Below are 12,981 nucleotides of genomic sequence, written 5' to 3' on the forward strand. Positions count from 1 at the left end.
CCCAGACCACTCCTTGATTGTCAGTGACCTCATGCACCAATTACACAGAAACCCACAGCCCTGAAGCGTTGTAAAGAATTTTCCTGAGGTTAATGAAGGTGCCTTGGGCAGGTCGTAGGTGTGAAGGTGAAAGATGAGGCTCCTCATCCTGCTCCCTCTGAGCCCACATGGAGCGGCTGCTAGAAAATTTGAACTTAAAGCTTCAGTACTGTGTTCAGTTCTGGGCACCTCACTGTAGAAGGGACATAGAAGTGCTGAAGTGTGTCCAGAAAAGGGCAAAAAAGCTCACTAAGGGCCTGGAGCACAAGTCCTATGAGGAGTGGCTGAGGGAGCTGGGGCTGTTCAGCCTGGAGGAGGCTGAGAGGAGACATTGGAGCTCTCTTCAATTACCTCAAGGGAGGTTGGAGTGAGGAGGGAAACAGCCTCTTCTCCTTAGTGACCTGTGACAGGACAAGAGGAAATGGATGGAAGCTGTGCCAGGGGAGTTTAGGCTGGATGTTAGGAAGCCTATTTTTTCACTGAGAAGGTTGTCAGGCATAGGAATGGCCCAGGACAGTGGTGGAGTCACCATCCCTGGAGGTACTTAAAAGGTGTTTGGACCTGGTCCTTAGAGACAAGGTTTAGTAGCTGACTGTGATATTAGTCGAAGGTTGGACTGGATGATCTCTGAGGTCTCTTCCAACCGAAACATTCTGTGATTCTGTAAGGCCGTTTTTGGGGGGGTTTTTTGTTTGTTTGTTTGTGAGGGGTTTTGTGGGTTTGTTTTTTTGTGGTGGTTTTTTTTGTTTGTTTTTTGGTTTTTTGTTTGGTTTTTTGTTTTGTTTTTTATCTTTATTGTTGATTGAATATCTAACTCTGAAGCGACAACACTCAGATCACCACGTAACGCGGATCTCTTCTCCCTTTGGCCGGTTCCACTGTCATCAGCAGCACGGCAGGAGCGGGACACCTTCCCCCCGCCGCCTGCTGCGCCTTGGTACGCCCCAAGGGGGCCGCGGTGCGCGCCGGGAGCCGGGCGGGCGCTGGGGACTCCGGTGGGGTCTTCTCGGTCGCTCCGTTCCGGTGTTCGCGGCCGTTAACCCGCCCCGCCCTGCCGGCGGTACCGTGTGTCCGTCTGCTCCCTCCTTCCCCCCGCTCTTCTCCTTTCCCCCGCCGCCATGGCCCTCAACAAGTCCATGCACTCACGCAACCGCTACAAGGACAAACCGCCCGACTTCGCCCACCTGGCCGCCAAGTACCCCGAGTTCCGGCAGCACGTACAGACCACCCTCACCGGCAGGGTGAGGTAGGGCCCCCGCGGCGGCGGCGGACGTACGATGGCGGGGATACGGGCGGGGTAGGCCGGGTCAGGCCAGGCCGCGTACGGGGGGGAGTGGAGAGGCAGCCAGGCGCAGCCGGAGCGCCGTGTGTGAGTGTGTGTGTGTCCGCCCCACACCCCACCACCACCCTGGGGTGAGGTGAGCGGGAGTCCGCTGGCACCCATAATCGCTTCTTGTACCTTTCAGCCTGAATTTCAAGGACCCGGAGGCGGTGAGAGCTCTGACGTGCACCCTCCTGAAGGAGGATTTTGGACTTACGATTGACATCCCGGTGGAAAGGCTTATTCCCACCGTTCCCTTGAGGCTGAACTACATCCACTGGGTGGAGGATCTCATCGGTCACCAGGATGCTGACAAGCAAGTGCTCCGGCGAGGCATTGACATAGGTGCTTGGAAAGGCAAAATGTGGAATTCGTTATTTGCTGTCAGGGAATCTAGCAGGCGCAAATTTGTTCCACATCCATAGACAGACGTGAAGTTTGAGAAATTAAAATCTGAACTCTGCTTGCCATGCCTAAACAGGCAGCCTGACTCCAATGGTGCATCATTTGGTTCCTTGGTGGGGTAGGATTTCTCTGCACAAACACAAAAATGGCCATAGCAGGCAATTAATCTTGAACTCTCTTGAGTGTAGCTTTATGTGGTATATAAAAATGCTGTTGGTAACGCATGCAAAAATGCAGTTCCACAGGGTTTAAAAAAAATTTGGTGGACATTTCTTCTCAGTCTTCTAACTGGTGAATTATGTTATATCAGTGGTCTTAATTTTGCTTTTGGATGTCTGCATGACTGTGAGTTGTATTGCAATATTTTTTAGCATTTTAATAATCTTTTTTGTGGTTTCAGGTGTATTTGACAGATTAATTGTCTGTCTTTTTTAAACTTTGATTTTATTCTTTTTCAATGCAGCTATTGAGCTACATTGTGAGAGAGGCTTAATTAGAAACCAAGGCAAATACTTGCAAAGCTGTCTTTTCATTATAGGTGGTCAAAGATTTCCTGCATAATGGTATAACCAAAATGGTCTAACAAAATGTTTTTAAACAGGACTAAGCATCCACAGATGGATGATGCTGTCCAGTGCTCAAGTCTAGGAACATTGCAGCTTGTTCAACTTCAGTATCTGGATTACTGGATACTATCTGGACAATGTTTGGATTAAGCAGTAGATTAAACAGGAGATTAACCAGTTACTCAGTAGAGATGTAAATTCGTAAGATGTACACTGATGCACATAACATAGTTTTCATTAGAAATTAAAAAACCTGTTGAAGCTAGGAACTATAGTTCATATACAAAGTATAAAATTGGCATTTGGATTCTAAATTGTTGGTGATTCTGTATGAATTATGTAAAAGGCACCTGTGATGGTACAGGTGAATTTAGTTAACATCAGTTTTTGGGTTTTTTTTCCAGTAGAGTGTTCCATTAGGATTTCAAAAGTTTTAAAGATTTGTGCTGAAGTAAACTCATAATGAAATTGAGAGAAGCTGAAATTTCCTTTCTAACTTGTGTTTTATTGCTTGCATTAACTTTAAAGCTAAAGTTACTAACCTCCTGAAATCTTGAGTTTAGTAATCTCAGTTGCAATACCAGTTTTTACATTACAGTTCTCTTGGTGTGTGCTACCACAAGTTTTTGTTCTGTTTTTTTAAAATAGAATGTTTTTATCTCCTGAAATTTACGAACTTTTATTTTCAGCTAGATTTGTTATGGATGCGAGGTTTATAGCATCCCATGGTATGTTCAGAGCTGCTTTCCTTTTAAACTTGTTAGCCAGCATCTATGGATTTGATACTAGCTTGCATTTTTGAAAAACGATTTGTGTCAACTTCATGACATTAGGTGTCTAGGAGGATGAGGCAGATCCTTTAAGTCCTCCAGATAACTGCAAAATCCTCACTTTGAGTTTTCAGTGAGCTTTGATGTTCCAGCTCTGGGAAAGCAGTAAATCAATATTACAGGAGTGTTGGAAATAACTGCAGGCTTTTGCATACTGGCGTATTGTTACTTATATTTCCCTAAGTCAGTAGACTCCTGATATTTCCCTGAACTAATGCATTGTGGTGGTGAGATATCTTTCCCTTTTCATGTATCTGTTCCTTGTAATCCTAAATTTGACTTTCATTGGTAATTTTATCAGTTTGATAGGCCTTAAGTATAAGAAGGAATTATTTTGTTCTAGCATATCTTTGTTTTCAAGTTTTTATTGTCTATCTATCTTTTTTTAGATATCTTAATAGGCATTTCCATTTCTTTGAATGTTTTGGGCATCAGGGAGAGATGGTCTGATGAACTGTAATTTTTATGTGGTTGCTATATGCATCGAAGTAAATAATTTGTGGTAGATAATAGAAGAAAGAAGAAAAAATGTGTTTATGATAGGATTTTTTTTTAGTAAAAGCAGATTATATTTGGCTTTCACCGTATAAATTAATCACTGTCCTATAGAAAAAAATAGCTTAAAAAGAAGTGGATAATTTACTAAAAATTTTATTCGATATTATTTTATTGAAAGTGCATCTTTTATAATGCTGTATTTCAAATTATAGTTCACTAAGGAACTGAGTAGTACATGAGTCATAATCTAAGTTTTTTAAAAATTATTTTTGTTGTAAAAAGTACAGAGTGAACGGCCACACTGTGTGTGATACCACAGATTTGTTCTCCCTTGTTTATGGCTTTTCACTTCTGCAGGGACTGGGGCATCTTGCATATACCCATTACTTGGGGCAACTTTGAATGGCTGGTATTTTCTTGCAACAGAAGTGGATGATATGTGCTTCAATTATGCCAAGAAAAATGTGGAACAGAATAACTTGTCTGACCTTATAAAAGGTATGATAGAATAAGGTATTTATTAGCATGCAGATGTTGTGATTTATTTTTGCCATGTTCAAGGGCATATCAGAATCTGTACTCCTGCCAAATACATGCTCAGTTGTTTTTGCTGAATTGGAATGTTTAGTAAAGTCTGCATAATCTTCAACCAGAAAGTCACAGCTTGTCTAGAGTGGCATGTATGGATAGGGAACTGCTCATCCTTACAAAAAGCTAAAAGTTAAGCTTCACTCTGGGGTCTTTTTATCCCTCTGTACTCTTTGTCTGCTACTGAGTTATTGCTTAAGAGTTCATGCTGTTTCTTCTGGGAGACTTGGAGTGCTTCCCTCAGATAATCTGCATGACATTGCCACAAATAAATATACAGAGAGAGTCCTTTGTCCTCATTTCTGAAGGGGGGCATAACAACACCTGTGTTAGTAGTAGATGTATGCTAGGCTTAGCCTGTTGATAAGTTTGGAAAATTTTCTTTAGGAACTCAGTATGCTAAGAAGCAACTCTGAAATTAACACTTTAGTTTGCTGGAATTTAAAAGCATTCTTTTTAACAAAAATGTTGTTTCAGTCTGTCCTCTGCATCAGTCTTGAAGATCCAGGACTTGATGTGGAGAACAATGACAGTTTTTTGTTACTGCTGCTATCATAGATTTTTAGTGGTGCATAGTGGCTCCCATGTATTGTTTCACTTTATTGGAAAAATCTTGGCAAAGGAAGATGCCTCCTGTGAAGCTGTGGTATCAATGGCACTTACCTGGAGTAAGTAACTATTGTTGGTGGGAGTACTTCTGGTGCGACCTGTAGCCAGAAAATGCCTGGGAGTGATCCACTCTGCCACTTTTTAACTCCCGAGCCTGAATTGTTTAGCTAGAGCTGAGTCTACTACTGTAGCTAGTAACTTGTTTAGCAAGGCATTTTGAAGTCAGATTAGAAATCTTTCTGTACCTCACTTTGGTTTTGGTCTTATGGGGTTTTTTGTTAAGTTTTTTTAACATTTTCTTAAATGTTTTATGAGTCTCTCTTTAAATTTTTACCACACAGCTTCATACAAAGGCCTTTGTTCTTTTTAACTTCAAGGAAAAGAACAGATCAGTGATAGTAAAAATGACAGTAATGTGATGAATTTCCATCATACCTTATATGAATTGCATCATATCTTCTTCTGGGAAAAAAAGTAATATTTTTGGCTGAAGTGAAATACTGCTTGCAGTAACTCTCTTGCAAAGGAAATTCCTCCTGTGTGTGCAAAATAGAAACTGATAAACCTGGGGTTTGATTGTAAATGCTTAAAAAAAAAGGAAGATTACATGATGGTTCTGAGTTCAGCATGTCTTTTACTGGAATGGTATTTTGTTGAATGTGTTGTTTAGAAAGTACTGTTTTTTATACAATATATTGTTTCAGGAAACACTGAAATGTAAATGGCATGCTAGATATAATATGAAGATCCTTACTAACCAAATTCCTGTTTTCTGTTAGTGGTTAAGGTACCACAGAAGACTCTTCTGATGGATGCACTGAAAGAAGAATCTGAGATAGTATATGACTTCTGCATGTGTAACCCTCCCTTTTTTGCCAACCAACTGGAAGCAAAGGCAAGTTAACAAACTGAATTCAGTGAGCGGGAGGGTAACAGCAATTTAACTTCTTTCCTTGGGGAAGGTTGAGTGGAAAATCTCCTAATTATTATGAAATAGCATTTAACTCTTTTCTTCCCCATCCCCTCTCAAAAAGGAGTTTTGAAATGCTTAACTATTACCCTTTCTAAAGTGGAGTATGACCTGTAAATTTTTTTTCACAAGTTCTTAGTGTCTTAGAGAATTAGTTTGGAAAGTAGTCAAGCTAGTAAGTCTGAAATCAGATGGCTGTTGCATAACAGTGGTACAGAGGAATTAGTGTCTGGTGTCACACCTGTCTGTATTTTTCATTTCATTAATAATTTAGGCAGTATCATACAGCTCAGAGCAGTTCTTGCCATACCAACTGAATATAGTCAGAAACTTAACTCTGTAATATAGGACAGTAGAAAAAAGATCTGTGTCGAAAGAAGATTGTAACTGTGTAGTTGCATGTAATCAGCATGTCTTAGAAGTATCGGAATGACATATTTCATATTAGCAGGATACTGATGTGACAGGTAGCTTTCCTATGTTTGAGATTGTTGGGAATTCTCTCATTTATGCTGATTTTGAATGTATCTTTGCCTGTTATCCATGGTACTGATGGGGGGAGGATAACTAGAGGTAGTGACACTTGCACTAAAGATTAAGGCAGGAAGTAGTGTACCAAGCAGCTTAAGATTTCATTAAATGTACATCTGAAATGTTCTTTTTATATCCAGGGAGTAAATTCTCGAAATCCACGGCGTCCCCCTCCCAGTTCTGTAAATACAGGAGGGATCACAGAAATCATGGCTGAGGGGGGAGAACTAGAATTTGTCAAAAGAATAATTCATGATAGTCTACAACTTAAAAAGAGGTTACGGTAAGTGCTTTGTGTAGGTAAAAAAAACCCCACCTTCTAGCCACTTCTTTGACAGAAATTATGTGGAAGTGATATTTTAAGTAAGGAATGTACCTGCAGCCCAGTGGTATCTGTTTGGTTTGTTTAATGATAGGTTTAATGATAGGTACACTCCTCTCAGTTTATGTTAAATTAATTGTTCCTGAGCATCTATTGCAACTCATTGTTGGAGGTATTTAAAGGCAGAAGGCAAAAAGAGCCTGTACCCCTGACACTTGTATGTAGCTTGCAGCTAAATTAACACACGTAACTTCAGCACTAAGGACAGTGAGTGTTGATTCTTAGTGTTGGGATGAGATGATTTATGACATTACCTACTTAACTGTTGTAGGTAGTTTCTATCTTTTCCTGGCTGAATTTTGGTAACTTGCAGCTTTCTTCAAAGAAGGTGGAAAAATTGAACAAATTGTTGTAGGGGGTAATACCTTCTGCAGTACTAAAGTTGCTTTTTAAAACAGGATACTTGGTTGTTTAGGTTCTGTCTCAATATTAACGTATGTCCTAAAAACTTGAAAAGATTATCATCCAATCTATCTTTGCACCTTTTTGTTCTGATTTATATTGTACTAAGTCCTAGTTTTTATTGAAGAGTGTGATTATTTTGTGGTTGGTTTTAAATCTTCTATTGCAGTTTTCTGATCCAAGTAGTTATTTCTGGTAGTTGCTGTTTTCAGTTGATCTGTATTTGTAAAACACTTTGTTAATGTGTTGTTTGCAGGTGGTACAGTTGCATGTTGGGGAAGAAATGCAGTTTAGCACCTTTGAAAGAAGAACTACGAATTCAGGGGGTGAGTTGCTATAGTCCATGTATATCCTATGTATGTTCTGTATAATATAAACTATGTTCTTTTGCATGTAGGTAATTATTACTCAGTTATTTTACTGAGTTTTTGTTTACAAGAAGAAACAGCTATTCCTTGTTAGGAAAGCACTCAGAGCAACTGAGATTTAATTACTGTAGATACAAAGCTGATAGAGAAGCATATATCATATTCACATTTTTGTCTTTATCACATCTAAAAGCATGTCTTCGTGCATTCTAAAGCAATACAAGCAATATGGAATTTCTAACTTAAACTCAGTGGGACAGAGTCTAGTTGGATGCCTGTATCTAGTGGAGTCCTTCAGGGTTTGGTACTGGGCATGGTACTGTTCAATGTCTTCATTGATTCATTCCCTGGATGAGGGAACAGAGTGCTCTGTCAGCACATTGGCTGATGACACGAAACTGGGAGGAGTGGTTGACACACCAGAAGGTGGTGCTGTCATTCAGCAAGACCTAAACAGGCTGGAGGGTTGGGTAGGGAGAAATTTAATGAAATACAACAAGAGCAAGTGTAGTGTTGCATCTGGGAAAGAACAACCCCAAGTACCAGTATAGGTTGGGGCCTGACCAGTTAGAGAGAAGTGCAGAGGAAAGGGACCTGGGGTTGCTGGTGGACAGAAGGATGACCATGAACCAGCAAATGTGCCCTTGTGGCCAAGGCCAATGGCATCCTGGGGTGTATTAGAAGGGGGGTGGTTAGTAGGTAGAGAGAGGTTCTCCTCTTCCTCTACTCTGCCCTGGTGAGAACACATCTGGAATATTGTGTCCAGTTCTGGGCCCCTTAGTTCCAGAAGGACAGGGAACTGCTTGAAAGAGTCCAGCCCAGAACCTCCAAGATGACCAAAGGAGTTGGAACATCTCCCTTATGAGGAAAGGCTGAGGGAGCTGAGTCTCTGTAGCGGGAGGAGCCATTCTTGCTCCTGAGGCTCGACGAGCTGCTGATCTCTTCCAGGACTCCAGCCACCACACAGCGCTTCCAGGGTAGAAGTGTAGCAGGAAGAGCCTTTCTTGCTCCAGAGGCTCGACGAGCTGCTGGCCTCTCCATGCCTCACACCAGAGTGAGCTGAGGTGCCTTCTGTGGGTGTGTGTCCCACCTTTATTGGCCCCCTGGTCTTGCTCATGCCCAATAGGGGCCTGTCCTAATCAGGCACAGGTGGACTCACACCCACTCTTTGGCAACTCAAGGCACCTGGTTGACAATGTTTCTCTACAAGTCTCTTTAGCTTGGAGAAGACTGAGACACTAAACCTCATTAATGTTTAGAAATATGTAAAGTGCCAGGAGGATGGAGCCAGGCTCTTCTTAGTGATTTTTAGTGATAGCACAAGGGCTAACAGGTGCAAGCTGGAGCATAGGACGTTCCATGTAAACATAAGGAAAAGCTTTTTTGCTGTGAGGGTGACAGAGCACTGGCACAGGCTGCCCATGGAGGTTGTGGAGTCTCCTTCTCTGGACACATGCAAAATCCACCTGCATGGATGTATATCCACCAAAATTCCTGTCTGACCTACAGTAGGGGGGTTGGACTTGATGATCTTTTGAGGTGCCTTCCAACCCCTAACATTCTATGAATCTGTAATAAATGTGTTACAACATCCATGTGTGGAAAGACTAGAGAACACTAACATCTAAGTTTTAAGATTTAAAGGAAGTGTAAGTTTGGGCTTAATTTTTGGGGGGCAAAGATAGGAGAAGTGTTTCTGGGCATGTTTCTGCCACCTGCAGACAGGTGAATGGCTTGGCTTCCCAGACCTTTGCCTTTGCTCCAGCGATGGGTTTGTTATTCAAATATGGAACAAGAGCACGTTCTGAACAAGGAGAAAGGATGTGCTTTTTGTAGATCCGAATGCAGGTGTGTGCTGGAAGGAAAATGTTTTGAGTTGCTGAACCTGAAGCTCTGAAAGGGCACACATGTGGTAGGGTGAAAATGAGAAATCCTGGGCATGGGTACCAGGCTTGGCACTTGGCACAAGCTTGGCAGCTTCATATATCACTAATATCCATGAGCTGTGTAAGAATTTCAATTTGTCATGACAAGGAAAATCTATCCTAACTTTTTAATTATTTTTTTTAATTTGAAAATGGGTGCATTAAAATAATGCTGTTTATTAGTATGAAATGAAGTTTTGTGTTGCTTCTTTGCATAGGTTCCTAAAGTTACTCATACTGAATTCTGTCAAGGACGCACCATGAGATGGGCACTGGCATGGAGTTTTTATGATGATGTACAAGTACCTGTAAGTAGCTTAATTTTTATTTGCTTGTGATTGTCTGTGTCTCTCATCTGATGAAGGGCCTATAACTGCATGAAACAACCTGTTCTTCAGACTGGACCATTGGATGCTTTGGGCAGTGTTGAAAGTAGGATTTCTTAGCTGGCTGCTAGCATGTCAGCAGTAATTACATGGAATTCAGGAATTACTTCAGGAATCAGGTCAGGGAGAAAGAAGCATAAAGTTCCTGTGAATTCCAGTGAAAGTAACATACTTGTAGCATACTTCAGATAGCAATTTAGTATTATTTAAAATATGATAAGTTTGGGGCTAGATTTGAAATTTAAGCTTCCCTCTGAGAACTTGGTTTTAATTTACTGTATTCTGTTACCAAATAGATATGAAGATGTCTAGCTCAAATTTTTCCATATGAATGTCTCCCACAGCATTCTCCTAGAGAAGCTGGTGAATCATGGCATAGACAAGTGTACTCTTCACTAGGTAAAAAAATGGCTGGATTGCTGTGCCAAGAGAGTTGTGATTAATGGGGTCAACTCTAGTTGGTGGTCGGTCACCAGTGGTATCCCTCAGGGCTCAGTTTTGGGGCCAGTCTTGTTTAAGACAAAACCCAGGCAAAACCACAGGCTTGGGGAGGAGTGGCTGCAAAACTCCTCAGCAGAAAAGGACCTGGGGGTGCTGGTGGGCAGCCGGCTCAACATGAAGCAGCAGTGTGCCCACGTGGCCAAGAAAGCTGACAGCATCCTGGCTTGTGTCAGGAATAGCATTGCCAGCAGGAGAAGGGAAGTGATTGTGCCTCTGTAGTTGGCACTGGTGATGCTGCACCTTGAATACTGTGTTCAGTTTTGGGCCCCTCACTACAAGAAAGACACTGAGATTCTGTAGTGTGTCCAGAGAGCTACCAAGCTGGTGAGGGGCTTAGAGAACAAGTCATATGAGGAGAGGCTGAGGGAACTGGTATGGTTTAGTTTAGAGAAGATGAGGCTGAGGGGAGACCTCATTGCCCTCTAAAACTATCTGAAAGGAGGTTGTAAGGAGGTGGATGTTGGCCTCTTCTCCCAAGTGAACAATGACAGGTCTAGAGAAAATGGTCTGAAGTTGCAGCAGGGGAGGTTTGGATTAGACATTAGGAGGAATTTCTTTACTGAAAGAGTGGTCAGGCACTGGAACAGGCTGCCCAAGGAGGCAGCTGAGTCACCATCCCTGGAAGTGTTTAAGAAACGTGTAGATGTGGCACTTCAGGGCATACTCTAGCGGCTGAGATTGCAAGGGTTTTGGTTTTTGCTTGGTGCATGTGTGTATGGTTGGACTTGGTGATCTCACGAGGTCCTTTCCAACCATGACTCTGTGATTCTGTAAGTGGAGCTTTCTTCACCTTAAATAATATGAGCCAATTGCATTTTTTGATCCAGATGTATATCTACTTGAAGATAGGTGTAGAGAACAACCAATTTTATAGAAGATTCAAGTAAACCTTCAGTGAATTTGGATCAAAATGTAGATATTAGCATTTGACCTCTATTTCCAAGAGCAGCCACAGTGTCTCAGCGCACAGAGAGCCAATAATTTAAAGGCACCAATGAAGCTTTTTGCCTAATGTCTGCTGATGAATTCTCTCTGTCCATCAAAGCATGAAGTGCATGATCCTATTAGCTGTTTTTAATCTAAAACTCTTTGCAGTGAAATTAAATAGGCTGTGTCAATGACTGCTCAGCAGCTTATACTCTTAATCCTCACATCTTCTGGGTGTAAAAATCATCTCAACATTACTGCATAGGTTTGCAATTTTTTTTTCTTCTTCTAGTCACCTCCCTCTAAAAGAAGAAAATTAGAAAAACCCCGAAAACCAATGACGTTTATAGTCTTGGGTTCTACGGTTAAAGAGTTATCCATCAAAGCTGCAGCTATGGGCTGGGATGCTGTAGAAGCTATTGATGTGGTTAGAGCCTGGGTAGAGAAGATTCTCACTGATCTGAAGGTACAGTATTAAGTATTATATGTTAAGGCAACATCTTGAAAGCATAACTGTGAGAGGCTAGTACAGAGTTCTGCTGTTTTCTGCAACAGGTTCAACATAAACGTGTTCCCTGTGGAAAAGATGAAGTCAGTCTCTTTGTGACTGCCATTGAAAATTCCTGGATTCATTTGCGGAGAAAGAAGCGTGAGAAAATAAGGCAACTACGAGAACTTCCACGAGCTTCTGAAGATGTTCTGCAGGCAATAGAAGAGGAAAAAAACAGCCAGAAGAGCGTGAGCAACAATTCTGACCGTGAAAATCCCAAGACTGAAGACTCTGAAATGGGCTTTACGGCACCTGATGAGGATGTCCACTTGACCACAGGTGACGAGCTAATGGAAGAATCTTCTGTCAAAGAAGAGCACAGGGAGCACTTGAAGGAGGAGGAGACAGAAACACAGTCGGGAGAAACATCGCTTGGCAAAGGTTCCAGTAATGCAGAGGAGGAACCTTACCCTTCAGAGGAAGCTAGCAATTTGACAGCTGGAAAAGAACAAAGTCCAAAAGAAACTAGTAGATGTTTTCTATTGAAGTGCTTAATGAATGTGAAGAAAGAAGGAAGTGATATATTAGTAGAAATGCACTGGGTTGAGGGACAGAACAGAGACTTGATGAACCAGCTCTGCACATACTTACGAAACCAAATTCTTCGACTAGTTGCTAGTTAGTCCTTTTTTCTACTTTGGTAAAGCAAGTCAATCCTCAGATTTTGTAAACTATTTTTAATGGAATAAAATTTTCAGTTAGCAAACCGTGTTTTTTCCTCTTAAAAAAATAGTAAAGTGGACATTGAAGTCCCCTTGGATATTGTAAATAGCTTTTTCAAAGCTGCAAGGAGTACACAAAATGTACTTCATTGCACATTAAGCAGTGGGGAAGTAATAGATTCTGTGCTGCAGTTCTCTAACTACATTAAAGTGAAACATAATGACTTTCAAATATCAACAGTGCTTATTCTCATCTTTTTTTTTTTTTTTCTTTCTGGTGCAATAGGATTGTATATTGTTACCAAGTAGAAATCTGTAGTGAAATATTTTCTTAAATATTTTTGTCAATATTAATACAGAAAATAGTTATGTGGGAATTGTTTTCTGCAACTGGGAGTGTTCAACTAAAGCTTTAAGTATGCCTCTCCTCCCTTTAATGCATTTAACCTTTGGTCTACAGAGTAGCAAGATGGTTATATTCTCTATGTGTCAATTAATTAAATATTTGCTTCAGAAACAAA

At 41.2% G+C, this 12,981-nt stretch overlaps 1 protein-coding gene across 2 annotated transcripts; it reads left to right on the top strand.

Moving 5' to 3' along the window:
* Positions 1-978: 978 nt before the first annotated feature.
* Positions 979-12,981, top strand: METTL16 (methyltransferase like 16). 2 transcript variants are annotated; one of them, XM_030469216.1, is made up of 9 exons: positions 979-1,285; positions 1,506-1,705; positions 4,017-4,157; positions 5,636-5,751; positions 6,498-6,640; positions 7,398-7,467; positions 9,653-9,742; positions 11,541-11,714; positions 11,804-12,981. In XM_030469216.1, exons 1-9 carry the CDS (start codon positions 1,158-1,160, stop codon positions 12,419-12,421), a joined length of 1,680 nt encoding a protein of 559 aa, XP_030325076.1. In that variant the 5' UTR covers positions 979-1,157; the 3' UTR covers positions 12,422-12,981. The 2 variants fall into 2 exon arrangements, with proteins under 2 accessions (XP_030325076.1, XP_030325077.1); XM_030469217.1 differs by having other exon boundaries at positions 1,212-1,280.

This window comes from Calypte anna, chromosome 1, assembly GCF_003957555.1.
Source record: "Calypte anna isolate BGI_N300 chromosome 1, bCalAnn1_v1.p, whole genome shotgun sequence".
In the NCBI taxonomy this organism is placed as follows: domain Eukaryota; kingdom Metazoa; phylum Chordata; class Aves; order Apodiformes; family Trochilidae; genus Calypte; species Calypte anna.